General features: G+C 56.3%; 1 protein-coding gene across 2 annotated transcripts; it reads left to right on the top strand.

Moving 5' to 3' along the window:
- Positions 1 to 26,904, top strand: RBPMS2 (RNA binding protein, mRNA processing factor 2). 2 transcript variants are annotated; one of them, XM_065641895.1, is made up of 8 exons: positions 1 to 77; positions 11,879 to 11,956; positions 12,424 to 12,462; positions 12,711 to 12,773; positions 14,332 to 14,482; positions 15,001 to 15,149; positions 25,388 to 25,457; positions 25,714 to 26,904. In XM_065641895.1, exons 1-7 carry the CDS (start codon positions 18 to 20, stop codon positions 25,448 to 25,450), a joined length of 603 nt encoding a protein of 200 aa, XP_065497967.1. In that variant the 5' UTR covers positions 1 to 17; the 3' UTR covers positions 25,451 to 25,457; positions 25,714 to 26,904. The 2 variants fall into 2 exon arrangements, with proteins under 2 accessions (XP_065497967.1, XP_065497968.1); XM_065641896.1 differs by lacking the exons at positions 25,388 to 25,457; positions 25,714 to 26,904 and adding an exon at positions 17,970 to 18,074.

Here is a 26,904-nt window from a genome sequence, read left to right as displayed (position 1 = left end):
ACCCCGGCACCCCCACCATGAGCAACCTCAACAAGGACACCGAGCACACCAACGGCAGCGGCAACGTCGAGGAGGAGGTGGGGACCGGGACCGGGGATGGAGCGCGGCACGGCGGGGAACTGGGGATGGGACGGCGGGGACGCGGCACCGGGGACGGAGCGCAGCGCTGTGCTCGGGGAAACGAGGACGCGGCGTCGGGGCTGTGGCGTCGGGGGACCGGAGATGGGATGCCGGGGCTGGGTCGTGGGAGTCGGGGTGCGGAGCCGTCGGGAAGCCGGGACGTCGGGGCTGGAGCCACCCGGACGGGGTGGGTCAGGGCTGGGGTGGGCAGGGCGAGCCCCGGCTGGGAGCCCCCTGGTTCAGCCCGATGTCCCTCTAGCCTTGTGGGACAGGGGACTGGGGGATTCCTGCTTCCTCCAGTTTGGTGGAGGGGACAGTGTCCTGTCCCCAGGTCCTTGTGGCTGGAAGGCACCAGGCTCCCGCATCCAGGCACCACTCTGCTGGGGACATGCTTGGACCATGGCGTGGGAGACCTTGCTCTGCTCCCCATGTGCCAGCAGCCTCATTGGGCATGGAGGACTGTGAGCTAGCGTGCCCAAAGTCCCCTTCCCCTGGATGGCTGTTGCGAGCCAGAGCACGGACCCTGTGCTGGGTGGGCTTGCAAGGGCCACTTGTCCACAACCACGTGCCGAAGCCGAGCTCACAGTGCTGCGGATTTGCCCTCAGAGGCGCTGGCATCGCTGCCGGCACAGCGCCTCTCTCATCGCGCCCCTCGAGCAGTGGGTCACCAGCTGCCCTCCATCTTGGAGCCGGCGCTGGAAAACGCCCGGCCTTGGTAGCATTTTGCTGCAGTCCTCCGCACCCGGCCCTCGGGACCGGGGAGGTGCTCTGCCCCCTCCCCTCGCTCTCCTCCAGCGCGCCGTGCGCTCGCGCCGCCGCAACATGGCGCCTGGCTCGTTCCGACACCCACCGGGGCTGGACGGTCCCTGTGCACCAGCTGTCTTGGGGCCACCGTGGCCACTGGTCTCCGACCCTGGCGTGGGGGGACCCGGCTAATGGGGTGGAATGGATTGGCAGGCGGTGGCCGTGGCGTTTCTCTCCCCTGTGCAGATCAGGGCTTTGGCGATGCGATGGGACGTGGATGTGATGCTGCTGGTGGCACCTCCCAGCCTCACTGGGTGGCACTGGTGTGGGTGGGTGGAGAGGGAGCACCTGGGTCCCTGCACCACTTCCCCGGTGCGGGGAGGCTCGGTACCAAGGGGTTTCACAGGCTGCGCACGCGTGCGCAGAAGACTCAATGCGGTTCCTCGATCCAATTATTCACTGGCCTGCAAAGCTCCCCGAGGTTGGTGCCGCTTGCCGCATCCCGGCGATGTTGCTTTGGCGGGGTGGTGGCTGGGGGCAGAGCTGCCGGGTGCTGGTTTGGTGAAGTGGGTGTTGGAAGTTGTTGCGTTTTGGCAGCCTGGAAATGCCAGCCCTTCGGGGAAGCTCATACTCCCTGGAGCGATGCTTGGTGGCCGGAAAACCGAATTAAAGATTCCCTGGGGAATGGGGCAGGGGTTGAACAGAAGCAGCCCCTGCTCTCCATCTGGGCTGGGACTGGGGGAGTGTCCCCATCCCTGGTGGGGTTGCTGTTGAAAAGCCTTTCTGTGCCAGGATTCATCACAAATAACGCTGTGGGTGCTGAGCTGTTGGTTGGGCTCCGCGGTGACCGCTCTGAGCCCCCGGGAACTCTCGGGACGCTTGTTTTTCCTGCGCGTCCTCCCAGGTGACTGGGGGCCGTTCCTCACCGCAGAAGAAGCGAATGGTGGCACAAAGAGTGACCTTGTGTTCAGGGTCCCAGCATGATCTGGGGATCTTAACGCCACATCCCACCCAAATTCTGGCCTAGAGCTCCCCTCAATACACAGCGATAAATACGTTTAGTGCAAAGTTGAATCCTTCTGTCCCAACACACGCAGGAGGCTGCGCTGGAACGTCTTCCCACACTGCGTGGATGACGCCGCCAGATCCTGGTGCTGCGGACACTCCTCCATTCCCTCCCGCAAGGCTCCTTCGCCTCCTCGACTGTTTGCAGAAGGGCACCGTGTGCCCCAGATACCGTGAGGCGAAGCTCCTAAATCCAGCCTTTCCCTTTATCTTATCTGCAAGCCCCTGGATCTCGCAGCCCCTTCCTGCTCGGTGACATGCGGAGGACAGGAATGCCTCTCGCTCCTCTTGAGGTCGTTAACGGGAATGTTAAACAAACAGGGCCTAATGTCAGTCCCTGCTGTTCCTCACCAGACACCTCCCCAAACTCGATCCCTCCCCGCTCGCTGCTATCTTCTGTTTAGTTTTCCAGGCAGCCGCCGATCTGCGTGACAGCAAACGTCCCGGTGCTCCCGAGGGGTGCTGCCGAAGGCGCTGCGCACCCCCTGTTGCAGGCAGAGCTTCTTCCAGCAGCCGGAGGAGCTTCCTCGTTTACCATGGACACTGCGTGTTGTCCTTGTGTCCTTATTGCAATGAGGATGCCGTGCATTTGCCCTTCTGTCTTGGGTGTCTGACGCAGAAGTGTTGCTTCTGCTCTGGAAGTTCATCCTTGTTCTCCCAGGAGGTCACTGGGAAGTTGAAGGTCCATGGGGAGCGGGGGAAATCCGGAGCTGGCTGCGGTGAAGTCTGCGGTTATCCCATGTGTCCCCTTGGCCCCTTCCCTCCAGGCCAGTCTCAAGGGCACGTTTGCAGCTCCACGGGTGGTGGCGGCTGCTGTCATGGTAGAGCTTGGACATTCTGGACGGCTGGATGTGGAAAGTGTCAAACATGAGGTTGTGCTTGGCGGGCAGAGCCCGGGTGAGGACCAGGAGAAGCCACGGGGCTAAGCTCTGCTCAGAGAGGACCATCTTCCCCGTTGGCCCATGGCAAGGCTGCAGCGTTGCCCATTACAGTTAGAAAATGCCCTGTGAGGGGAGGCAGAAGCTCTCAACTCCCAGACAGCCTCCTCGGTAGCAAGTACCTCGTCCCTGGCCTTTCTCAGCTGCCAGGACTGCCCAGGAATGCCAGTGGCGAGCAGCCCGTGTTACGTGCTGGATGTCTGTAGCACGTCACGGACGGGCGCCAGGCATCTCTTGATTTCTGTAATCTCTGCTCGAGTGGACCTAGATACCTTTTGCATGCGTGGATTCTGGCTCTCTGACTTGAAACAAATAAGGTTAATGTAATTTCTGAAGTCAAATGGCTCTGTGATGCCGCTCTTTGCTACAAAGAACTTGGGGGTGTAGTAGTTATGGTCACCACTTGCTAATCTGCTTGTATTTGGTCTGGTTGAACTAGGATGGTGCTTCAGAGCTGTTTTCATGCATCATGAAAGTCCCCTCAATGTTAGATGCAGCTTTCTGCTAGTGACAGCTTGTTGGCTGAGCAAATACCCTGAAGTCACCGTGCACAGAGGTTCTGGGAACTGGTGTGTTCCCAGACCTCCTCTTGGTCTATCAATGAGTTCCTCTTACTAGGGGAGGGCTGTGGGAATTTCCTTTTGTCCTGGAGCCTCCGTAAATACCCTGCAAAGGAGCTTCCTTCATCTTTCTTGCTCTTTTGAATCTAAATTTCTTAGACATAAGTTTCAGTTGCTTTGAGCACCAAAACCCATGATGGGGTAACTGTTCTTCCTCCTGTAGCTGTTCTAGTAAATGAGACCCAGCTTCAGAAATGATTCTTCCTCCTTGGCTAATCTGAGGAGTTGCCGAGCAGAGCTTTCCCTACTTGCCCTCAAAATGAAGGGCTTTCTGGTGGTGTTTGCACAAGTTATGAAGGGCCAAACCCAAAGGCTCCTTTGCTAGCAAGGGACTCTGCTTTCTCCTCGCCAAAACAGGATGCCCTTGGAGGTGTCTGGAAGGCAGCTAAGAGTGGTTCAGGCTTTGCTGTCCTTCCTTGTGCCTCTGCTGGAGGAACTGGTGCTGTAGGAAGTCAAGTACGGCTCTTGCTGGAGCTGGTAAGGAAAGCTTGTGGAGCTAGAAGATCCTTGGCCATGCCAAGTCATGACGACTTTGCCACTCAGATCGTGGAGACTGTCCTGGACATCTGAGTGCCTGTAGTAAAGGCTTCGTCTTGAAGTCTCACCAGGGCATGAGTGTGGTCAGGACATCACTGACAGTGCTCAGCACCTTCTCTTCAGGAGTACCAGGGTGGGATCCAGTAGTCTTCTCTGTTTTGAAGGTGAGCAATCTCAAAACCATGTTCCCAAGGGTACCTGTACATCACAGGCCACCCCTGGAGCAGAAAAGCACCTTCTGCAGCAACAGCCACCATTCCGTGAGGACCATCTGATGAGGAGGTGCCATGGGGCAGACAGTGGCACCAGCACCGTAAGGAGATGCGTGGCAGGTGACCCTGCCCTTGGTGTGGCAGAAGTGGATGCTGCAGACTTGAAAAGGACACTTTGACCACTGCAGGGTGATGGCATGGTTGGGATGTTGCCTGTCCCAGGACCTGCTGTCCTCCTGGGTTCAGCCCCACCAGAGAGGAGCATCTTGATGCTTTGGATGATGGCTGGATGGCAGGTGAGTGTGGAGCTAGAGGTTTACACAAGCTCTTGGTGTCTCTGGGCTGGTGAGGCTTTCTGTGGCCCCAGGGCTCACCCTCTTGCTTGGAGATGGGAGCAGGGATGGTGCCGAGGCTTCCTCTGTCCATCTGTCTAGTGAACATCATCTTCTGCACCCAGTCCTGTGGATGGGGACAAGGTGTTGACCTCTCCTTTGTGCCCTATGGGAAGGAACAGTCTCAAGCCCAACTCGCCACTTGTTATCCTGTGGTAGGGCAGGGTGGAAAGGTGTAGATCTGAGATCCTGCCTCCAGCCTTGCCCTGGTGTGTCCAGTGGCTGCGGGGGTATGTTTCTCTAGAGGACAGTTGTGTGGGACCTCACATGCTGGCCTTGCACATCGCTCTCCTTGGCCATTGAGCCCCAGCTCACCTGGCTGCAGACTGTGGTTGCTGGAAACCCAAGGACCCCGTAGGGCAGTCTGACCCATGTGGAGGATCTCCAGCCCTACTGTGTTGCCCAGAAGAGCCGGTGGAAATGTTGCACCTCCTTGTTTGGGGTGGTGCAGTCCCTCCTGCGCTGCAAAGGACGTGGTGATGAGTTCTTGCATTGGTGTGGGTTCGGGTCTTGGTATGTGGCTGTGTGTCAGAAGCTGTTGTCCTGGGGATACGTGTCCCTCACATCTGCTTTCAGCGGCAGGAGGCCAGTGTTTGTTTGAAAATGGGACTCCCCTGGGTCACCTAGAGCAGTGATCTACAGGCCTGGAGAGAGCAGCCAGCTCCTCTGGAAGGTACTGGAGGAGGGAAGGAAGGAAGCTTCACCTCCTGGGGCTTCCCTGTCCTGGCGTCCTCCTGCTGTCCCCAAAGGTCTCCCTGTGACGGAGGTGACACCACAATAACCACTGTCAACAGCAGAGAGCTGCTGCAAACTTTCAGCTTGCCATCACTTGGGTTTCGTGGCAGCCTTGCTTGCTCTTGGGCTCTGGAGATGCCCAATGTGCTCCTTGGGGCTGTGGCATGGCCAGCAGTGTGCTGCCCCCGATTGGGTTGGCTTGAGGAGAGATTCATGTGTCCTGGTGTTGTGGGCAGAGCAGGCAAAGGACCGAAAAGTGCCCAGGAATTGCCTTGCTAGCAGGGCAAAGCGGAGACAGATGTACTTGCTGAAGGACCTGAGGTGGGAACGGACCTTGTGAGGGTTCTGCACCCAGACCGATGTCCTCTGCTCAGGACAGAGGCTGCCAGGAATTCATCTCGCCTCTGTGTCTCCTGCCAGGAGCAGAAATGTCCGGGTGTGGGCAGGAGGAGCTGTGCTGGGGCAGGATTCCCTGTGGGTGAGTTCCAGAGCTGCTGGTGCAAGGTGCACGTCCCCAGCATCCCGGGGTCCCCGGAGCCGGTGGCTCAGTGCAGCGGGCTGGGCGGCACACACGTGGATGTGAGTGTCCTTCAGCACGTTGGCTGGGATGCTCCTGCGTGTCTCCTCCAGCTTCACAGACCTCCTAGCGACGGGGGGAAGCTGTGGTGGCATCTCCCTGCGCTGGGGACCCGCTCTGTTGGGACAGCGATGTCTGGGGAGTCGCGGGGGTGGCCTCCCCACGTGTCTCAACAGCTCTGAACCCTTGCTGTGGCCCAAGCCCCCTATGTGCTGTCCTGTCCACGAGATCCCGCAGAGACACAGGGGACAGGACTCGATAGCGGGGAGTCTTCGGTGCAGAGCTTCCTCTGCCGGGACCGTGGACTATTTTTGGGTGCTGCCCCATTGTGCCCGGACTTATCAGTGCCCATGTGCTTCCCAGTGCCTCTTCCTGCCCCGACCGCAGGGGCAGCTGAGCCCCCCTGGCATCCCCCTGCCCGACACGGGGTCCCAGCGATGCTGGCAAGGGGCTGACCCTGATATAAGTGGTGTCATGTGTGAAACACCCCAGCCTTGGAGACGAAATGTGTGTGCGCTTGGGGCTGGCTGGTGGTCAGCCTGCCTTCCTCTGCTCCGGGCGAGCAGGATGTTGGTCCTTGGGTGCCTTTCGTGCAAAAGGCTGATTTTTTTTTTTTTTTTTTTTTTTTTTTTTTTTTGAGTGAAATGCCTGCGTGGGGGATCAGTGCTGAGCTGCCTGAGGACATCAGAGCTCTGCCAGTGCTGGACTTGCAAGCTGCAGCCAGCTCTTGCAGCATCTCTGCTGGTGGAGGGGAAACTGAGGTACAGAGCGGTGAAGGAGCCCGTTAGCAAGCCCATTCCCTTTGGGAGGCACGTTGAGGCTGCCCTGCTCTCCTGCTGACCTGTCCCCAGCGCAGGTCAACCATCTCCCTCCCCCAGTTTTCCCCTTTCTCTGTGTTTTCTGGGGGTTTGATGTGCAGAGGAGCAAAACTGCCCAGGTCTGGGTGCACCCAGCCCCATGGCAGGAACCCTGCTGGGTTGGTGCCATGAGGGCACTGTCCCGTTTTTAAGACACGCCACCGGGCCCCAGAACATTTCCCTCCCCGCAGCTCTGTTTTGCAAGCTCGTCTCGCCGCTTTTTCGCTGCCGTGCCTTATAAGTCCTGGCTGCTGGGGCCATCGGCAGCCTCGCCGCATTCCAGCGGCCTCGCGTCAAGTGGCCTGAGCGGCATCGTGGTGGCCAGGGCTGGGGCCCCGTACCCCCCGCCGTGGCTCTGCCGGTGGCCCCGGGTGCTGGAGGGACACCCCACTGGGATGCTGTCCCGTGCCAGAGCTGCTGGGCCCTCGGGGTGGCTGCCTTTGGGATGCTGCGGCAGAGCTTGTCCCTGTCCTCGGCAGGATGGCGCGGGGTCCCTGCTGCTGGTGGCACAGGAAGAAGGCTCGGTGGGAGACGGCTTGTCCCCAGGAATAAATGGCACGTAGCAGGGGGTGGCTTCTCCAAGAGGAGGGATGGCCGGTGGCACGACGTGGAGGAGGCACCAGAGCACGTTCCTGCTGTAGCTGTCCCCAGATGTCCCCTAAGCAGCAGTGGTGGTGAAGGCTGGTGTGCTCCTGGTGCTGGGAGCGTGGCCCCGGGACACGGCTGGTTTTGGGGGGGGCTGGAGTGGCCCCAGCTGTGCACACAAGCGGGGCTGTGGGTGATGCAGCCGAAGGGCTGATCTTGCAGAAGGGGAGGATCCGAAGCTGTGGATTGTGTTTTAACAAAAGCCCGGTGCTGGAGACCCACCAGAGCAGCCTTGTGCCAGGTGGGCGCTCATGCCTTCGTGTTTAACATTTCTGACATAACCTGAGCCTTGCTGGGCTTGCAGGGCAGTGTCTGGCTGCACTTGAGACTCCATTTCCAGAGCTCTTATTTAAAAGCAGACATGGCCAGGAGCTGTAGGTGTTGTAACACCCATTGCTGACCTCCTGGCAGTGCTGGAGCTGTGGTAGGAAGTGGCAGGTGCTGCTGCTTGGCTTCTTTAAAGCCTCGGTGCTAAGTACCCAGCTGTGCTCGCACTAGAGATGTGTCTCTTCTGGGAGACACGGCTGCGTAAGGACTGCTTGATAACCACCGAGGACTTGAGCACTGAACGAGTTTGTCCTTGTCCCTCGCCGCTCCTGCGTGGGAAGCTGTGCTGGGATCCTCCCTCCCTATGAGATGGCCTGGATGGTCGTGTCCCTCCTGGCACAAATCTTGTTTTCCATGGCTCTCCTCCATCTCCGCTGGGTGTTTGCAGCGGGGACATCCCCAGAGGGGGCAGGGATGGGGAAGGGAAAGTGTTTTCTGCAGGGCCTCTGGCAGCATCACCCGGCTGGGCGGTTGCAGCCCGGAGCTGCTCCGTGTCCTGCTTCTCCCCATGTGTGTCCAGTGAAGATCTGTTGTCCTGGGTGAGATGGACTTGTTCTCACCTGGTGTCTCGCCTCAAGTGGCTGGTGGCAGAGTCTAAATGTGACCATAAGAACAAGATATTCCTGGAGATCTGCTTCTGCAGTATCTTCTCCAAGCTCCTGCTGTACACGCAGTTTGGCCCAGGCAGTTCCTGATCTAACCCTGGATACATTATTTTTTTTTAATATATATATTTTTTATTTCTTTTGTCCTGTGGCTTTTCCAGCTGCTCTGTGGGGAGGCTGAATATCTATGTGTTTGGTGGCAGGGAAAATATATTTAAACAGAAACCTACCCTGTCTTGGCATGTTGGGTGCAGAGGCTGGGAACCTGGATTCATCAGCCCTGGCTGGTCCCCGTGGCCTCCCAAAGCTGGCAGGGCTTGTCCTGCAAAGGGGTGACTGGAGAGTCCCCATTGAGTTAATCCACTGGAAGGTGCTTGTCCAGACCCTCTTGTCCTCATCTAGTTTCCTAATTTTGGGAGCAGAGGGAGGAGGCTGGACCAGGGTGTCCCGCAGGGCATGAGGTGCTCAGAGCAGCAAGTTGCCTCCTACTTTTCTGCCATGGGATAAGCCAGATTTCCTTTGCTTTCTGGCTGCTGCTGGTTACACCTGGTCTCAGAAGCATTCTCCTTCTGGTTTACCCCACTCTGTCCCTCAAATGTATTGCTCAGGGCTCTCACCAGCCTCACCCTCACTTCCCTGAATAACCTGGTCTCGCTTTCCCCTTTTCTAGGTCACTTATGGATGTGCTGAATTACAGAGATCTCAGAAAACCAACCCTTTGGTCTCATTGTTTCTAACAAGCTCTTCTGAGCGGTGACCTTCCTTGGCCTGTCTTGAGACCCTTGGGGAAACCTCATTTGAAGATGTTAGCTGGCGGCACGTAGGACTGCCCAGGCTTGCTCTGGGGCAATGCCAGCCCTTGGCAGGTGCTGTGGCTTGGCTGGGATCCCCTCTCTGATGCCGTGTGTGGTGACAGGCTGGGCCTGGAGGCCAAGGGAGGCTTTTGGTCTGCGACAGAGGGTCCCTTGCTCCTGTCCTTGGCAGCAACTTGTGGGGCCGGCGTTAGGAGCTTGGTACCTCTGACAAAGGGCTTTCTTGGGCACCTGCGTTGTTCCGCTCAGGCGGTTGTAAGTGCTCCGAGTAGCCGACTGCCCCTTCCCCGAGCAACTGTGCATCTTCCATTCTGTCACGCCTGTCGCAAGGACTTATCGAGCGACACATCACGGGACCATTTAGGGACCCAACAGGGATGCGGATTTCTATCTGCTTGGAAGAAACATCCATTCTGGGGGGCTGAGCACACTCGGATCCTGAAATATTGAAAAGGGCTGGTGCTTTCACGTGGCTGAGGCACGTGCGTGCCGCCGCGCTCTGCGCAGTCCCCCCCTGCAAGACGTGGCCGCGCGTCTTCTGGGAACGCGCTGCAGGCACCGCTGCTCCCTGTATCTCCTGCTGAAGCGCAAACGCTGAGGCCGTCAAGGCAGCCAGCAAGCCGAGAGCTGGAGCCGTCGCGTGCTCGGTCCGGGTGTGAGGTGGCCCTGGAGTGATGCCCCAAACGAGGGGCTGGGCTGGGCAGGGAGGCTGTAGTGCTGAGCCTGGGAGATGTTTCTGGAGTGCTCCAGAGAGCATCCTGCTGCCCTGGATGGGGCAAAGCAAAAGCCGGGGTGTGTGGTAGGGCCAACCGTACTGAGGGATGAGGGAATGGGACGGGAAGGATGCTCAGTAGTTGCGTTGTGCAGCAGTCTTGAGATATGCCAGGCTGGAGAAGGGCTCTGCATGCTAACAGGGGGTGGTAGCAGCCCATTGGGGTGTCCACCATGTCTCAACATGCACGGAGAGTAAGAGGACCCCAAGATTTCCATGATGACTGTCCGTCCTGGAGGACTTTAAGCTGCCCCTTGAGTTGATGTGGAGGGTGTCTGTGCTCGGCAGGACTATGGTGGGCACAGGAGCACAAGGAGGTTTGTTTTCTCCTGTGAAGAGGAGGAACCTCCCTACTTGGAGGAGTCTAAATCTGGCTGCCCCCAAAGAGCTACAGGATGCAGAGGCCCTGCTGCATGCCTCTGCGTTTGCAGGTGGCCCCTGTCTCCAGCCCAGGAGCAGGGCAAGCATGTGCTGCTGGCTTTGTGGTGTTGGATACAACCCACTTTGTCTGGGGAAGGGGAAAGAGCCGAGCAAAAACTAAAATGTGGGAACAGAGCGCTTCTGCCCAGCAAATGTGATGGGGTCACTCCAGAGTGGGAACAGGCCAGGAGATGTGCTTGGCCTATGGCTCCTGGTCCTGCTGCATGTTCTGCAGCTTGGAAGCATCTGGCACTGTTTGGTGCTGTTCTGAGCACTGGGGCATCAGTGCTGTCCCATGACCTTCTTGTGGCTTCTTTGGGGCTGGCTCAGCGGGTGGCATCCCTGTGCAATGAAGAGTGAGAAACATAAAGCTCCATCTCATAGTCTTCTGTCTTCTCTCACCTGTCAGTACTGGCCGAGCTGTGGTTGCCATCTCCTGGTCCTTGTTAACGATGACTAGTGTCTTAGTGACGTCTGTTGTGCATAACTTCCCTTTCCAGCTCTGTGTTGATCTACAAGAAGTCTTGGCAGCTTCATCATGCTGCTTGCTATGGAAATAGGCTGTTGGCCAATATCTCCCAGTGCTGGGAGAAGGTGACCACTTCTCACTGTTGAACAGAGTTGTCTCAGCCCATGAGCCTTCAGCACTGTTTCTTCTTCCTGGCTCCTTGTGTGAACTATTACAGAGAATTTCTACAGACCATCTATTGAAATCTTCCTCCAATGCTGTATTTTTGCTTATTGTGCTGTGTGCATTTGGACTTGGTAGGTGACTTCTGCAGCTTGGAAGGAGCAGCAGCACTACATGGACTTGGTGTAGCACAGCTGGCTTTGGGCTGGCCACCATGGAACAAACTGCAAGAGCTGGTTTGGGAGCAGCTTCTGAAGGGTCTGGTGTGTGGTGGTGAAGGAGCCTCCCAACCATATCTTGGGGCTTTTTGCAGAAGTCAAAAGATGTGAGGTATCTTTAAAAGCTGAGGGCTGTCTTTGAATGGATGGCTGAAAGTGCCAGGATGGCCTGGGAAAGGAGATTTAGTGCATGATCTGTAGAAAGAGTTAGAGAGACAACTGGAGTTTGTACTGGTCTCTTCTGGACCTTTTATATGTGTCAAACTCTATGCTAGTGCTCATGGCAGTCTTTTCAAGTTTGAGTCAAAGTCCTGTCAGACTGTGGGGCTGGTGTCCATGTCCTAATCAACCCAACCTAATCAATTTTTGTAAAGGTCTAAATGCTTTGTGGCAGGGAGGAAAGGACTGGGTGTGTTTTATCCTGGACAATGCTTCTAGATGTATAGATGAGGTCGCTAGGGACGTGGTTTAGTGCTAGACTTAGGTTATCATTGGACTCGATGCCATTGAGGGTCTCTTCCAACCCAAATGATTCTATGATTCTAGCATAGGGAAGGGTTAGTGCCTGCAAGGTGACGTACTCTTATGGCACCTGGCTTCTCAACTGCCCTCTTTGGGCCTTACAGTAGACCTCATTGACCTCTCTCCTAGGTACGGACGCTGTTTGTCAGTGGACTTCCTGTGGATATCAAGCCCAGAGAGCTCTACCTACTCTTCCGACCATTCAAGGTAAGAAGGTCTTCAGACTTGGTCTTTGGTGGGAAAGGTGCTGCCTTGTGGCCAATTTTGCAGCCAAGATCTCGGTCAGAGGGAAGCACGGATGAAGTGGGAAGGTGGGCCTTCTGTGAGAGCTTGGGGAACCTGGTCTGAAACCAGTGTGGTTTTATGCTCAGCTGGCTAACTTCACCTGGAGCCTGTTGAAATCATGCTGTCTCCAAGCCTGGTGAAGAGCTAGAAAATGGGATTTCTTCCCAAAGGACTAGCTGAGATACCTCCTCTGCCCTTAGATGCTAATCTTAGTCTTCTGATGGGAAAGAAGAGATGTGTTAATGTACCTACTCTTGCTGCAAACCTTGCCTTGCCAAGGGTTTGGTGCTGCAGGAGCTCCTGGAGATGTCACATCACATCTCAGTTGTAGCTCAGCTCCTTCAGGAACCTGATGCCTGATGCTGACTTGCCTTTTTTCCCTTCTGCAGGGTTATGAAGGGTCACTGATCAAGCTCACTTCAAAGCAGGTACCTCCTTCTTCCAGCTTGGGTATTTGTGGCTTTAGTGTGGTGGGAGCAGATATGGAGCAGGGATCTTGGGCTGATGACCCAAGAACCTTCAAGCTCTGCTTGAAAGCCCTCTGCAGCTTTAGGTGTCTCTTCTGCTTGCTGGGGACAGATGGGGGTGGCAGGGGAGTCTGAGGAGCTGGAAGAGGCTTCCAGACTGAAATTGGCTTTTTTTTGGTGTGTGTTGGGTTTTTTTGTTTTGTTTTTAGCCAGTTGGTTTTGTGACCTTTGACAGCCGTGCTGGTGCTGAAGCAGCAAAGAACGCCTTGAATGTGAGTACCCGATGTGCCGGGAGGGCTGGGGGTCATACGTCTTGCTGTGAGCTAGAGTGATGCTTGGCTTGTCCATAGAGTGGGAAGGGTCAGGGTGTTTCCACTGTGCCCTTGAGTATGGAACCAAAATGGTCCTGCAAGATCCCATTGGGGAAGCAGGAGACCTGTTTAAGGTTGACATCAGCCTGAGCGGGTAGATGTGAACTGTCCCGTGCTCAGTGCAGGTGAAGTTTCTGACCGCTGGAAGACTCTTCAGGGCCTCTGAGGGTGTAGGGAAAGAACAACTACTTATTTTATTGAGGTGCTGTGCACCTCCTTACTCAGCAGCTGGCCCTTGATAACAGGACCCAGGCTGGGAATCCTGTTCCTTACCCATCAAGTACTCCCCCATGTACAGGGAAGAGTTGTGGGTTGAGCGATCCCCTTGTTCAAATGAGCGTGGATTCCCTGTGTGTGCCAGACCTGTTCTTCAGGGAGCTTTTTCTCCTGTTGTTGGGACTGAGCACCGTGGTGGGGGCTCATCCCAGCTTGACTTGAGCTTGGAGCACCTGAAGCAGGCAGGTCTTCTCTGGGGAACCAACCCTTGGCAAACAGATGGGAAGAGGTGTTGGGGGCAGAGGTGGTTTCCAGGTGTAGGGTGAAACCCAGCTGATGCCCTGTAATGCTTTAATGAGGCATGTGGAGCTCAACTTGTGTTTGCCATCAGCTTTTTGAAGCTCTAGGTCAAGCTCACCAGGGTACAAGGGTAGTGAAACAAGCTCATAGCAAAGCTGGTCTGTCATGCGGCCGTAGGACTTGCTTAGTGCTAGTGGCCTTGTTAAAGCTTTGCTTACCAAATGCCCTGATGTGTGGCAGTTGAGCAGAGCAGGTCCTTGTCCTGGACTCTGGCCTGCCATGACCTTTGCAGCCAGAAGGTACTTGCTTCAGAAAGCAAACCAGCCTTCCCACGCTGCTGTTTCCATGGCAGGGCACGAGGCAGGGACAAAACTGTCTGGTACAGGCTCTTTAGCACATTCACAACATTTCCAAACTGCTGTGACTCAAGAAGACTTGAGGATGGTCAGCATGATGGGCACACTCAAAACGATGTCCATCCCATGTGGCCCTGCAGAAGTCAGTGGGATCTAGTCAGCAAGACATGCTGAGCTGGTTCTGCTCTGCTGTGGACCTTGCCTTGGGCACTGGGGCACATGCTGGTGGCTCTGCCCAGCTGGCAATAGATGTTGCAGCACCACAGAAGAGCTCCAGTATAGATGGGACCCCAGCAGACAGATCTTTCCTGACCGGGGTTGGTAGCTGTGCTGGTTGGTGAACTGCACATAAAGAGCAAAACTGTGTCCCTCATGTTGGAAGCAGTGACACTAGGCTAGCTAAAAATAGAAATACAAGCCTGTGGGAGCTCGAGTGTTGCAGTGAGGGGACAAAAATTTGAGCGTGTGACAAGGCAGCATGATGGCCTTGGTTCCCTGGTTGGGCTTTTCTCCATAAGTAGACACCATCTTGTGCTTGGACTGGAAACCTCACCTCTGAGAGATACCTGTGCTTTCTTCTGTGACAGGGCATCCGCTTCGACCCAGAGAACCCCCAGACCTTGCGGTTAGAGTTTGCTAAAGCCAACACAAAGATGGCCAAGAGTAAGCTGATGGCAACGCCAAACCCCACCAACATCCACCCTGCCTTGGGCGCACACTTCATTGCACGGGACCCCTGTGAGTACGCTGGAGGCAGGTTGAGGTCGTGACTGTCCAGCCTGGGAGATGCCAGGATGGGAAGGAAACTGAGTGCTCTGGCTGGAACCTGCCCGGTGTGGGAGGACAAGCATATTAGGGTTGCAGGAGAATATTTGGCATCTGGTAAAACTTCTGGCCAACATTGGAAGTGTTGGGAGAGTGGGGTTTGGTTTGGTAGCTCAAGCAATACAAGTCTTTTAACTCATCTGTAGGTGTGAAGTAGAAAGGATGAGTCCGACGCTGTGCACCCTCAGCACAGCCTGGTGGGGCGAGCGTGCCCTGGTGGCACCAGCTTCGTGCTCCGTGTGTCAACCACCCTGCCCAAAGCCCGTGTGGGGTGCTGAGCAGTGATGGAGCGTGTTCCTGGCCTCTCTTGGCAGGGTGTTATATTTTACACCTCACTGGCATGGCACTGCAGAGCTTTAGCTGGGGTTGGAAACGCAGAGCCTGTCCCTGAAGCAAGCTGAGCTGCTGTCACCTTGTCTCGTCCCGTCTAGATGACCTGACTGGAGCGGCTCTTATCCCAGCCTCCCCAGAAGCGTGGGCTCCCTACCCGCTCTACACCACGGAGCTGACCCCCGCCATCCCCCATGCCGCCTTCACCTACCCGGCGGCCGCCGCCGCGGCTGCTGCTCTTCACGCTCAGGTGAGTCGCTCCCCGCGTCCCGTGCCAGGAACCGGGCTGTCCCCTCTCCCCTGCCCCTGCTGCTCGCTCCTGCCCGTCTCTGCTTGGCTGGTTCGATCCTTGGCTCCCGGGCAAAGCCTCCTCCTGGCTGAAGTGCATGGGGGGGGCCTCCCCAGCCCTGAACAAACTGCAGGGGAGAAATCGAAGTGGCGGAGAGCAGCTGGAGCTGGACGATGATTTCTGACCCTGCGGGTCCAGCCTGCTTCCCTGCGAGGGGCAGGCAGGGGGGGACAGGCAGGGCTCCATTTCTGGCTGACTTTGCTGGTCCCCATGGCTGGAGAGCCATGTTTTGGGACTGCTGGGAGGAAACCCAACATGCCAGCAAGTAAAATAGCTGCAAAACATCTCTCCTTGAAGCCAGAATAGGCTTAGCTTGTTGCTGGAACTGTTGGGGTCAGCTGGAACCCACTTGGGCCAAGCAACTCCAACACTTTTGAAGCTGGAGGGGGATGTCCTGCAGGAGATGAGTGACCAGAGCCTTGCCACAGCGAGGGACCATGATGGGATGGTGGCGTTAGCCACTGGATGCAGGCTAGAGGTCACTATTTGTACGAGCCTATGGAAATGCTGGTGGGGGTGCAACCAGCTGCCTGGTGTCCCAGGGTGTGCTCGCTGACAGCTGGAGGTGTAGAGATGCCTGTACTGGTCTGAACTGGAATGTCCTGAGACCAGCACCCCCGCTGAGCATGAAGTCCATGAAACTGTGGAAGTGCAGAAAGCAAGCCAAAACAGAGAGGTGTCCTAATTCTGGGTTAAGGTGCTTGGTTTGGAGCTCTGGTACAGGAGAACCTGGAGGCCCTGTCCCTACCCTGCCAGGTGTTCCCAGCCAGCTGTGCTTTGCCTGCCTCGGTCTCTGCTCCTGCAGTAGTGCCAGGGAGATGAGGGCACTGGGGCTCTGCACTTAGACCCCAGAGCATCAGGGCGTAACCTCTACTCTCTACCCTGTTAGGCAGGGTGCTCAGCTCCGCTCTTTCCTGCTTAAATGGAAAGGAAGAAGAGCTATGTCCCTTCACGTTGTCCACCTGCCCGGTGGTCAGCTCAGTTGGTCCTTTGGCGTCTTCTTGCTTTTTGCAGGCGTCTTGACTGTAACTGTCCAGCTTTGACCCCAGCTTGTTTCCCAAAAGCAATAAGGATGTGAGCTCCTGGCCTATGTAGGCTTGTTTGTCCTGCCCCTCACATGCTCAAAGGCCTCTGCTGCTTTTGCCCCTCTCCTGGTGAGCTCGCGTTGGGCTGAATCTCTTGCGGAGTAAGCAAGATGTACGTGGGGCCCAGGGCAGTTCCAGGCACCGGCTTGTTCTTCCAGGGGCATCCAGAGCCAGGCTGCTTTTCCAAGTGGGCTGGGCCTTCACTGGGAGGGTTGTGCTTGCTGCTGTTCTCCAAAAGTTATTGATGATGTCCACACCTGAGTGTGCCCTTCTCCTGGGCAGCCCCGGAGAGCAGGTTCTTCCCTTCCCTGTCGCTTGTGTGTAGGGTGGTGGAGCCAACGGCTGCTGCTGGTTGAATTGCCCCTGGCAGGGAGCACCAGGAAAAAATCCTCTTCAGTCTGGCTGAGGTGGTTGAGGGAGGTGAAACCATAACTGCAGGTCCTTCAAGGATGGATCACCAGTGACATGGGGACCCTGAGTGTAAGGGTTAGACACCAAAACTTTGCGTGGTAAGGGAGAAAACTGCTCTCCTAAAGCAGACAGTATCAACGATGGCTTCAGCCAGATATTTTCCCTCTAGGGTCTTAGTTCCTGCCCTCCAGGTGGCAAGCAACTTGTTCTAGACAGACAGCTTAGCTTTCCAAGAGGTCTTCTGGTCTAAAGAAAGACCCTGAGGCTCCAGGGAGCTCACTGCATGGGTAGGAATCCCTGCCCAGGGAGGTCTGTAAGTGGTGACATGTCCCTAAGCCAGTGTAGCCCCTCAGGCCGTGGCCACGGCTGGATTCAGCTCTCCTCTGGAGAAGAGCACTTGGGCTGGCCAAGCAGTTAGAGCTGCTCCTTGCTGCCTTGTGCTTGAGCCAGCAGTGACCTCGCAGCGGAACTTCTGGTGCAGTATACGTTACCAATAAACTTTTATGGGGTTAAACATTACTCAGGCTGGCAGCTCCAAGCTGCCTGATCTCTGGGCTGGAGCCCTGTCCCTCACGGAGCCCAGGCAGGGTGGAGTGAGTCAGTGAGTTGACTTTTGCTCGCAAACTGGGCTAAAAGCTGTAACCTTGGTCTTGGTGTGCTGAGCCTTCTGCTCTCACTGGTAGGGGCTGGTTCGCCTTGCTGGTGGGGTGGTGGGCACATGGGTTGTTCTCCAGGACAGCAACAGGTCTTCCTCCTGAGACTGGTGTCAGCTGGAGGATGTTCACAGGGATGGCCAGAGCCTTAGCAGCTCCGTATCCTTCAGTCCTGGGGCGGGTGTGAAGTTGGAGGTGGTAGCTAAGCCAAGAGCTTGTCGAAAAAGATTTAAAACCGAAGTGCTCATCCCCTCGTGGTTCTGCGTTCAAGTGGGAGAGGAGGCGGCCGCCCTCTGTGATGGAGCTGTGCAACCTCCCGAAGAGCTGCCCGGAGGGGCAGGAGATGGTGCGAGGCCTCAGCTCGTGTGCAAGGAGCTGTCGGTGAGCTGCTCGCCAATGAGACTGGTGGTACCACCAAGCCATGGTGGTGGTCCCTGCAGGCACCAGGCTGCTGTAGATGTGACCGTGGCCTGACCCTGCACGGCTGGGAGCCTCTACCTGTGGGGACTCCACTGACTTTAAGACTTCCGTCCCTCCAACCCTCTCTCAAATCCCTCCTTTGATGTCCCTAGTGAACTCCAGCCATGATGCCAGCGCAGGCTAGCCCTGAAGCTCAGAGCTGTCCCCGGAGATGGGACACCCTAGTGATGCCTTATTGCAGCTAGTGGAGTGGCTGTCCCACAGCTCCATTCCTAGAAGTGTTAAGCATGATGGCAGCCACGTCTGGAAAGACTGGTAAGGTAACCATCTCTCCTCCAAGGTGCACCATGGGATTTGCAAGCTTCTGCCCATCTCTGTAGCCCGTATCTCCTTGGCAACCCAGTGCATGGGCCTCACGCTACCCACCCACCAGAGCCTGGGGAATGAGATACCAGGCCTTCTTTCTAACCCACGTCTCCAACTTGGCAGCACATGACATGGCGCACACAGCATGGCACCATCTTACATCAACTCCTCCCAGCTGAGCCAGGCTCAGCCAGGCCCCGCCGGTGGGAGGGGAGCAGCCCGGTTGAGCCGGGGCAGAGACAACCCTGCCGCTCGGCGTGAAAGAAACCCGGTTTCTCCCCAGCCACGACCCTTCGAGGGCAACCAGAAATACACCTTGACCTCACTCCTGGCACACGGTGGGGGAGGTGAGTGACGTGGTAGCGACAGCACACGACTAAATTCTAGCGGGCACGTTAGACAACAGCACTTGCCGGTCACTTTGTTCCAGAATTGCATACCGGGACAGACCCTGCCCTCAGTCATGGGTCTAATCTCACCTCTTTCCTCTCCAGTTACTGGAAACAGAGCAAGTTCCTACCTGGAGCTTGGCTTCTCTCTTTGCAGCCTGAAGTGGCAGGCAGGACAGAGGTCTCGTGAACCGTAACGAAGGGAATCAGCAGCCTGGGAGGAATGTGAGCGGTGTAGGAAACTGGGAGCTTGGAGAGAGGGAAGATGGTCTGGCTTAGGACTGGTTGGTGGGAGGATTGTGGCTGTGTTCAGCTCCAAAGGAACCGAGTCCTGGTTTGCTTCTTGCGGTGGTTCTGAGTAGGCAATTCTCCTCTGTGTGGTAGTGGTGTTGGGGAAAGAAGCCACCAAAGGTGGGGGCCCAGGTCTGCCTGTGCCCTTGGAAGACTGTGGGGTGCAAAGATGTGCAGAACTGGTCTCCCAGGAAGACGGGGAGCGCTTGATGCAAGGATAGACAATGATATGGCTTGTCTTGTTCTCTTTGGACTTGGTGAACAGTTTCATATGTTGCCTGTGTGATGGAGTTGGGCTGCATTGTGTCTCTGTGAAACCTCTTGTTCTGGAGTGCAGGAGAAGACACCAGGGACTACTGATGCTCCTGGAGCTCTTCTGCAATGAGATGCTTCCAGCTGTGGCAGCACCCCTGAGGGCAGGACTTGCCCTGGAAAGCAGGGACTAGATGCAGGATTGTTTTGTAAGAATATGGGTGAGGCTGGTGGTGGTTACCGCGTGGTGCTTGTAGGAGACCAGGCTGACATGATGGGTACGTAGAGCCCAGGAGACCATCTGTGGTAGATGCTTCCCAGGCAGGGAGCAGGTGAGGGACTGAAAGCTGGCAGCTGCCCATCTTTTTGGAGGTGGGATCCCCAAGGTGCCCTCAGAGTATCCACATTGCTGCTGTTGGCAGCAGCCTTGTCTGGAGGCTTTGAGGAGGTGGTGGAGGTGGACCTCTGAAGCTGGGACCTGTCCAAGCGAGTTGTGGGTAGAAGGAGCAATTCTGGATCCACGGCTATGTGGTGGTGGTGGTGCAAGAGCCCAGCAGGACCCTGAGGCTTCCCAGCAGAGCCCATCGATGGAAGGGGAGGTCAGTGCTCAAAAAAAACCCCTTTCCCTCTTCTTTCATGCCTGGGCTGGCTCAGAGCAAGCTGGATCTCCTGGGTGGTGGCTGCGGTTGTGGATGGACATGAGGCAGATCCCAGTGGCTGTGGTCTGGTGCTGAGCCTGGGGAACTGGGGATGTGGGAAGATCTGCTGGGGCAGGCTGTGCTGATAGACCCTCCTTGGGGTGGGAGGCTGGAGACAACAGATTTTTCTGTACCCAGTGTCTTGTTGCCTGTCTGGGGCTGTCATGTAGGACTTGCCAGGATTATTTTTTCTGGGCAATCCTAGGCTTCTTAGAGATGTCACGTACTCATTGAGATCTGTGTGGCTATGATGTTCTCCTAAACTCTGGTGACCTGGTGCTGGCACAGGCTGGCCAAGCAGCCCGGAGCATGCTGTCCCCAAGTCCGCTGTGTCCCTCTGGCCAGAGAAAGGCAGGAGGCCTTAGGTCTTCCAGGTACCTGCTGAGCAGTGATTCTCACTAAATCGCACCCAAGGAGTGAATCAGACTGAGATGGTGTCAGAAGTGGCCAGCACTGGCCCTCCCTGGCTGGCTCAACCCAAATAAAAGCAACATAAGCCACTTCCACTCTGGGAAAAGGAGAAACACTTGTTTGTTGAGGTCTGTGAGATGGGTATGTCTCCACGAGACACCTCAAGGCCCGAGGGGCACAAGGCGAAGGGTGGACGCCTGGTTGAAATGCTCCTTCTAAGCAACAGGATGGATCAGTGCCCATCATCTTCTGAGTGTCCTTCAACACGGTGTGAGATGATGTGCTGATCCTCCAGCTCTCCCTCGCTGTAGCTGCCTGAGGAGAGGTGTCTGCTCCGAATGCAGCGAGGTTTCTTGGTGGTGGGCTGAGCTGCTTGGTCCTTGCACAGATGCAAGTGTTTGGATGCTCATCTCAACCCAGACCTCTTGAAGGACCCTGGAGGTGGGTAGCTTGAAATGTGTGTCCAGAGAGCGCTAATGGGTGACATTGGTGCCTTTGCAAGCTGTCCTTGCCTGTCCTGGGTTGTGTTCCCACCAGCTGTGTCTGCAGCTGGAGCAGAGCAGCTCTTGGTGGCCACCACCGCAGCCTGCCCGGGGCTTGCACCCAGTGACCCATGGCCTGGGAGATGTGGTGACCATGAAGGGCTCATGGCTTTCTGGTACTTGGGGAGGTGGTTGGGTCCATCCCAGTTGTAGGGAGGGCTCTGAGTGCCACCAGGTGCTGGAGAGCAAAGATAAGCAGACCTAGAAGTGACTAAGGCGGAGAGGCAGGTCATCCAAGCTACAGGTGGCTTGAGGATGGGTCTGTGTGCCTGGTCCTTCCCTCCTCTTTTTTTCCTGCCAATGGAATCGCTCTCCATAAGGATGGTGGGCAAGGTGGGACATTTAAATTCTGCAGGTAACTGGGACAACGGAGGAGGTGACAAGGAGAGTGAAGTGCCATTTATTCGTCCAATTTATCATTCCTGTGTGATTTTTGGGTAGCACTGCAGCAAGGGAGAGGCTCTTCGCTTCCAGATGTTTCACCTGGCCCCTGGAAGGTGACAGGCAGAGGCACGAATTTCTAATTTCCAGCTGTTTTCTGGGCCAGATGTTGAGTGTGGCAGCGCGAGGCTGGTGGTGCCTGTCTCATCTCTATGGGTGGGCGAGCAGGAGATGTTGGCAGCGGTGCAGCCAGACCCCTTTGCAACCATGTCTCTTCCAGTAAAGGCCTCCCTTTCTCCACTTTCCTCACCCAGTGTTGGATGCCTCCATTCACTCTTTCTCAGCTCCCTCTTTGACAGATGTGGTATTTTGAGAGATAACGGATCTTCCAAAAGCCCTCTGAGAAACTTGCTCCCTACAGGAGCTCTGGCTCGCCCTGCTGGGTTGCGGTCGCTCTTGGGACAACCCTACGCAGTCTCTCGTGGTGCTGGTCTCCTCTTCCAGGTGGCTCTGGGAGCTGCTCTGTTTGCAGAGCCTGGGGCAAAATCAGGATGTCTGAGACTCTTTGAAGGATGCAAAGAGAAAAGCGTCCCGGCAGGTGCCGCCGTTTTAAAGAACGTGTCCTCTTGGCTGGCTGCTGCCTCCAGTCTGGTTCTTCCAGTGGTTTTGGAAACATCCCTCCTAGTGAGGGGTCATTCCTGCTCTGTCCCAACGTGTCCTTAATCTTTCTGTGGGCTGGAAGCCCTGGCAGGTCAGCACGGCAGAGCCTGGGCCTGTCCCCTGGTCCCTGCTCTGGGCTGAGCCCCTCTGGCTGCCACCAGCCGGAGCGGACATCGCGAGTCGGGCTGGTTGGGTTTGTGCATACGAGCACTGGAGACCTCCAGGAGGAAGGCAAGGCGAGGTGGCCCATCGGAAGCGGAGGTTTATTAGTGCCAGAGCTGCAAACGGTGCATGTTTGGGGAGAAAAGCAGGATTTCTGTTGAAACTGGAGGTTCTGGCCAGGCGTGGGGTGTGCACGTGGGGCAGGAGCTGGGTCGGGTGCCCTGAGGAGGGGATGGAGGCCCACCAGGCGCGGGCAGCGGGTGGGGATGGCCGTCTGGCCTGCGGACGGCATGGGATGGAGGCGGCTCTGGGGTTAAGCTCGTGGCCCTGTGGCCGCAGAGGGGGGTTCCTGCTGCCGCTGGGCAGGAGGAAAGTGCTTCCAGCTGCGGAGGGAGGGCTGCTGGAGCGGGGAGCCGGCCAGGGAGGACAGCCGGCTGCTGAGATGTGGCTCTGCTGAGCAAGCACCTCCTGGTGACAGGGCTGGGGGGGGACTCGGTCCCGCCCATCCATGCCCTGGCAGCTGCTGTGGTGACCCCATGAGGTGTTGGTGACGCCGGTGCCCGCACGGGGCTGTTTCCTGGGGGTGTCGGTGCAAGGAGGTCACCGTGCCCTGGGACAGCGTGGTGGCCCCAGGCTGGGGAGCTGAACTGGGTCCTCTCACAGGCCAAGGGAGAAGTGAAGACATGGTGTGCGTGGCACCAAGGTGGCGCTTTGGTGGGAAGCTGTAGGAGGAGCGGCTGAAGTCCCTGGGTTGGTTCAGCTGGAGCAGAGGAGGCCGAGGGCAGAGCTCATGGGGCTGCAGCTTCAGCAGGGGAGCAGGAGGGGCAGGGCTGAGCTCTTCTCTCTGTGACAGTGACAGAACCCAGGGAACGGCAGGAAGATGTGCCAGGGGAGGGTCAGTTGGACATGAGGAAAAGGTTCTTCACCCAGAGGTGCTGGACACTGGGACAGGCTCCCCAGGGAGGTGTCACGGCCCCAACCTGACAGTGTTCAAGAAGAGACTGGGCAACGTCCTCAGACACACGGTGTGACCTGTGGGGTGTCCTGTGCAGGGACAGGAGCTGGACTCCATGAGCCTTGTGGGTTCCTTCCTACTGAGGACATTTGGCAGATCTGCCCTGCCTAGGGGCTCCTGCTAGGACAGAGCTTCTGTGGACTTGTAGGGTTCGTCCCTGGAGGAGCCATCACAAGAAGAGGGACTCGAGGTCCCTGAGCTCGTGCTTGGGGCTGTTCAGTTACTGGCGCCACAGCCCTTGTTCTGGTGGAGGGAGGACTTGGCCATTGCAGGTGGGTGGGGGCTTGTTGTCCCCTCCAGCTCCCGTGAGGAGGCTGCAGTGTCAAGGTCTTGGCAGTTTGCTGCATGTCTCTGTGTGAAGGAGCGAATGTAAAGCCTCTGACTTTGCCTCTCTGTTAGGTGTCGGGCTTCTGCTTCTTGCACTGGTAGAGTAGGGCTTGATGGGACCTGCTGAGGATGTGCCCAGCTTGGAGAGTAACCCAGGGGCTCTCGCTGAGTTTCTAGATGTGCTGGTCTTCAGCTCTGTGTCTTCTGAAGACCCGTGTGCATCTTCTGGAGGTCTCCTGGGGTTGAGGTTGGAAAATAGCCAGCGCCTCTCCCCCTCATTGCCAGCTGTCATCTCCACCTGGAGTGGCTTTCCTGATGTCCTTGCACACTTACAGTCTGCGGGGGAGACCTGGCTCTGGCAAGAGCCCTGTTAGGAAGAGTCTGGCAGAATCACCCTTGCTGGCACAGCCACATAGAGCGAAATGAGCTGCAAAGCCTCTGCCAAACTGGATGCTTTGGCTGTGGCTCCAGCTCTCCCTCTGCCCAACTGACCTGGGATCTTGCTTCAAGAAACTCTGCCCATCCTCATCCCAGGCTGGACAGGGCTCTGAGCACCCTGATTGGCATCAAGATGTCCCTGTTCATGGCATGGGTTGGACTGGGTGAGCTTTGAAGTTCCCTTCCAACCCAAACCCATCATGATGATGAAGGGTCCCTCTTGGTGGGAGAGTGCTGTGCATGGGGGCTGGAGCTGCTCCGGGAATACTGGTTTTTCCCTCTGACCCTAGACCGGTGCATGTATTAGGAGGGGAACACCTGGCCAGAGTTGTTCAGGCAAGGGGACAACCTTGCCAGGATGGCCTGGCAAGGCAGACAGTTCATGTCAGGCTCTAAGGGGTTTTCTGCCTCTTTTCTATCCATCTTATAGTGAAGTCCATCGCTCTGTGGGTACGCAGAGCCCTGAACGTACCTGCTGCTCTCCTCCCACCGGCTGGGAGGGAGGGCGGGGGGTGGCCGCAGTGTTTGAGCAGCTCTGGCTGCTCCTGCTGCTGGATCTGCGCTCAGCCAAGCGACACCACCTCATTTCCCATCCTCTCAGGCATGAAGCTGCTAACTCAGCCCAGCCTGACGTCTGCCGGTCTTGAAGACCAAACAGGAGCATCTGCACGTCTGATGCTATTCTGCTGGATGCTGCCAGCTCGCTGCATCTACTGACGGGCTGGGAAGTTTCTGTTCCCTCGTCTGCTCCTTGCATCTCCATCTCGCAGTCCTTCCTTGACAAGGAGCAGGTCTGAGCAGTAGATGTGGCAGCAGCGACCTGCTGGGGAAGCCTCCCAGTCTTGCTGGTTTGCAGCTCTACCGAGTTCTTCCCATGATGTGATCTGCCTCGAGCCTCTTCTGATGGCTGGATTGTGGCTCAGAAAACTCCATGGGTCTCTTCTGCCGCGGGAGCGCCAGTTCTTACCCCGCGTGTGTCACGGAGAGGTTGTCTGGGTTAAATGCGCAGTCTTGAGATGCTCTGTCCTCAGCCAGCAGGAGGAGGTGGCCACCACCTTGGGGTGCTACATGCCCGAAGGGACCCTCCTCTGCCCTGCCTGAGCCTGCACAGGGGGAAGATGTAAATTTGGGGTGTGGGAGCGTGCTGGGGGATAACAGCCCCTCCTTGCGTGCACTTTGGCAGCGATAAATGTTATCGAGCTTGGTGGTGAGGAGCTTTCCTGGCTTTGACTGGTGGTGTTCTGCGTGTAGTGAGCTGGGGCCAGGCATGGCTGTGAATTTGGGGGCTGTCATCTGGTTACACCAACAGGCAGAAAGTACTGGAGATGTTGGCAAGCCCTGAGATGGGTGTTAGCTCCCTCCTTGGACGTGTGGGATCCTGACATGCTCCATAGGGCAGGATGTCCCGGTGCCTGGTGAGCCTGAGCCTGTCCTTGCAGGAGCCACCAGTGCCGGCCATGGTGCAACCCCAGGTTGGAGTGCTACTTGAGTAGTGTTTGGGGCTCACCATGGAGCCCCCCAACGCTGGAGACGTCTCTACTCCATGTACCTCAGATTTTGGCCTGAAGGACCTGAAGGTTTGGGCTCTGCTTGAGATAAACCCGGATCACGGACCTCTGGCGTGGCTTTCTCTTCCAGATGCGCTGGTATCCTCCCTCCGAAGCTACCCAGCAAGGATGGAAGTCTCGTCAGTTTTGTTAGTTTGTTAGTAAGTAATTAATTTTTCTTGGAGCTGGGTCCTTGTCTTGCTTGTCCCTGGGTTCCTTGACCTCTTGTGGAAGGAGGGATGGGAGCTGGGGCTCAGCGCCCAAGGATGTGGTTGGGTGACACTGGTGAGTGATGGGACTAAATCCACCCTGGTGGGAGCAGGGAGCCCCCCAAGCCACGGGGTGGGGAAGGGGCTGCGGGTGCTGCTGGGGGAGCAGATTGGGCCAGCCCTTCTCACCGCCGCTCCTCTCCCGCAGCGTCTCTCCTCGGCTTGTGCTCCTCCTCCCTGCCCCTCGGCCGAGGGATGTGCCAGGGATGGTGGCTCCAAGTCCTCTCGCTTTGGTTTGTGGCCAGCGGACAAGGCGCCCGGCCCCGCCGCACTCCCCCCGGGGCTGCCGGCGTCCCCCTCCCTGGACTGTGAAGCTGCCGCGGCCCAACGCCATGGGCCATGTGCCGCCTCCATCCCTTCACCCCACCTCCATCCCTGCATCCCTCCATCCCCAGGACCTCCTCCCTGACCGAGCTTCGCCATCCGGCTGTGCCGAAACCCGGCCGGGGGCGCTCGGTCCTGGGCTTCCCCAGGCTCGCCCTGCCCCAGCGGCTCGGCTGAAGGCAACGAAAGGCAAATGGGTTTTGCATGTTTTCTGGCATGAATTAAAACACTTAACTTGTGTCTGTGTGAGTGTAAGTTTGTTTGTTCTAGCGTTTGTGTAACCGTTAGCAACAGGTCTTGGCCCAACGGATTGATCCATCAAGGTTTTCATCTTGCTTCGGTGAAGACTTGGCTTTGAGAAATACTAACTGTCCTTGTCTCACCCCTTCTCCCACCTCCACCCTCCCCTTCCCAGTACAACCAGAAGAATTTGAAAAATGTTTCTTTTTTTTTTTTTTTAAGTATGATGCACTGGGTTTCTGTTCTCATCCATTCTTCTCCAGTTTTAAAGTCAGGGTTACTATATATTAATTCTTTTCTTCTTCTTCAGACTTCTATATATAGAACAGTTGTAAAATACCTAACTTTTTTTTAATTTCCACATCCTTCTGATTGGAGAGCATCCAGTCCTGCCAAATAATCAGCCATCCTTATGGGAATACCGAACAAAAAAAAAAAGTATGAGTATTTTTGTACCATGTGTAATAAGGAAATATTTATGCATCATAAAGAATTTGTGTGTTTGTGTGCAATTAATTATTATTATTATTAAAGAGAAATTGTAATCCTGTAAGATAAGTTAATGTTTAGTTAAAAGCTTGAAAGAGAAGGGTTGTCTTCTGTAACAATGATTCAGTCAGGCATAGTAAATGAGAAATTGTGCAATTTTTGTTTTAGCATCTTATTGCTTGGTATTGAAGTGCTTTAAGTATTATATGACCATGGCTGTCTCGCTTGTATTAAAAGATTTGAGAATAAGTTGCTATATAATTGCTGATCCTATGAGAATGTGAAA

This window comes from Caloenas nicobarica, chromosome 10 (assembly GCF_036013445.1).
Source record: "Caloenas nicobarica isolate bCalNic1 chromosome 10, bCalNic1.hap1, whole genome shotgun sequence".
NCBI classification, from domain to species: domain Eukaryota; kingdom Metazoa; phylum Chordata; class Aves; order Columbiformes; family Columbidae; genus Caloenas; species Caloenas nicobarica.
The sequence above is the reverse complement of the archived record's forward strand: the minus strand, read 5'-3'. Positions and strand labels throughout refer to the sequence as shown.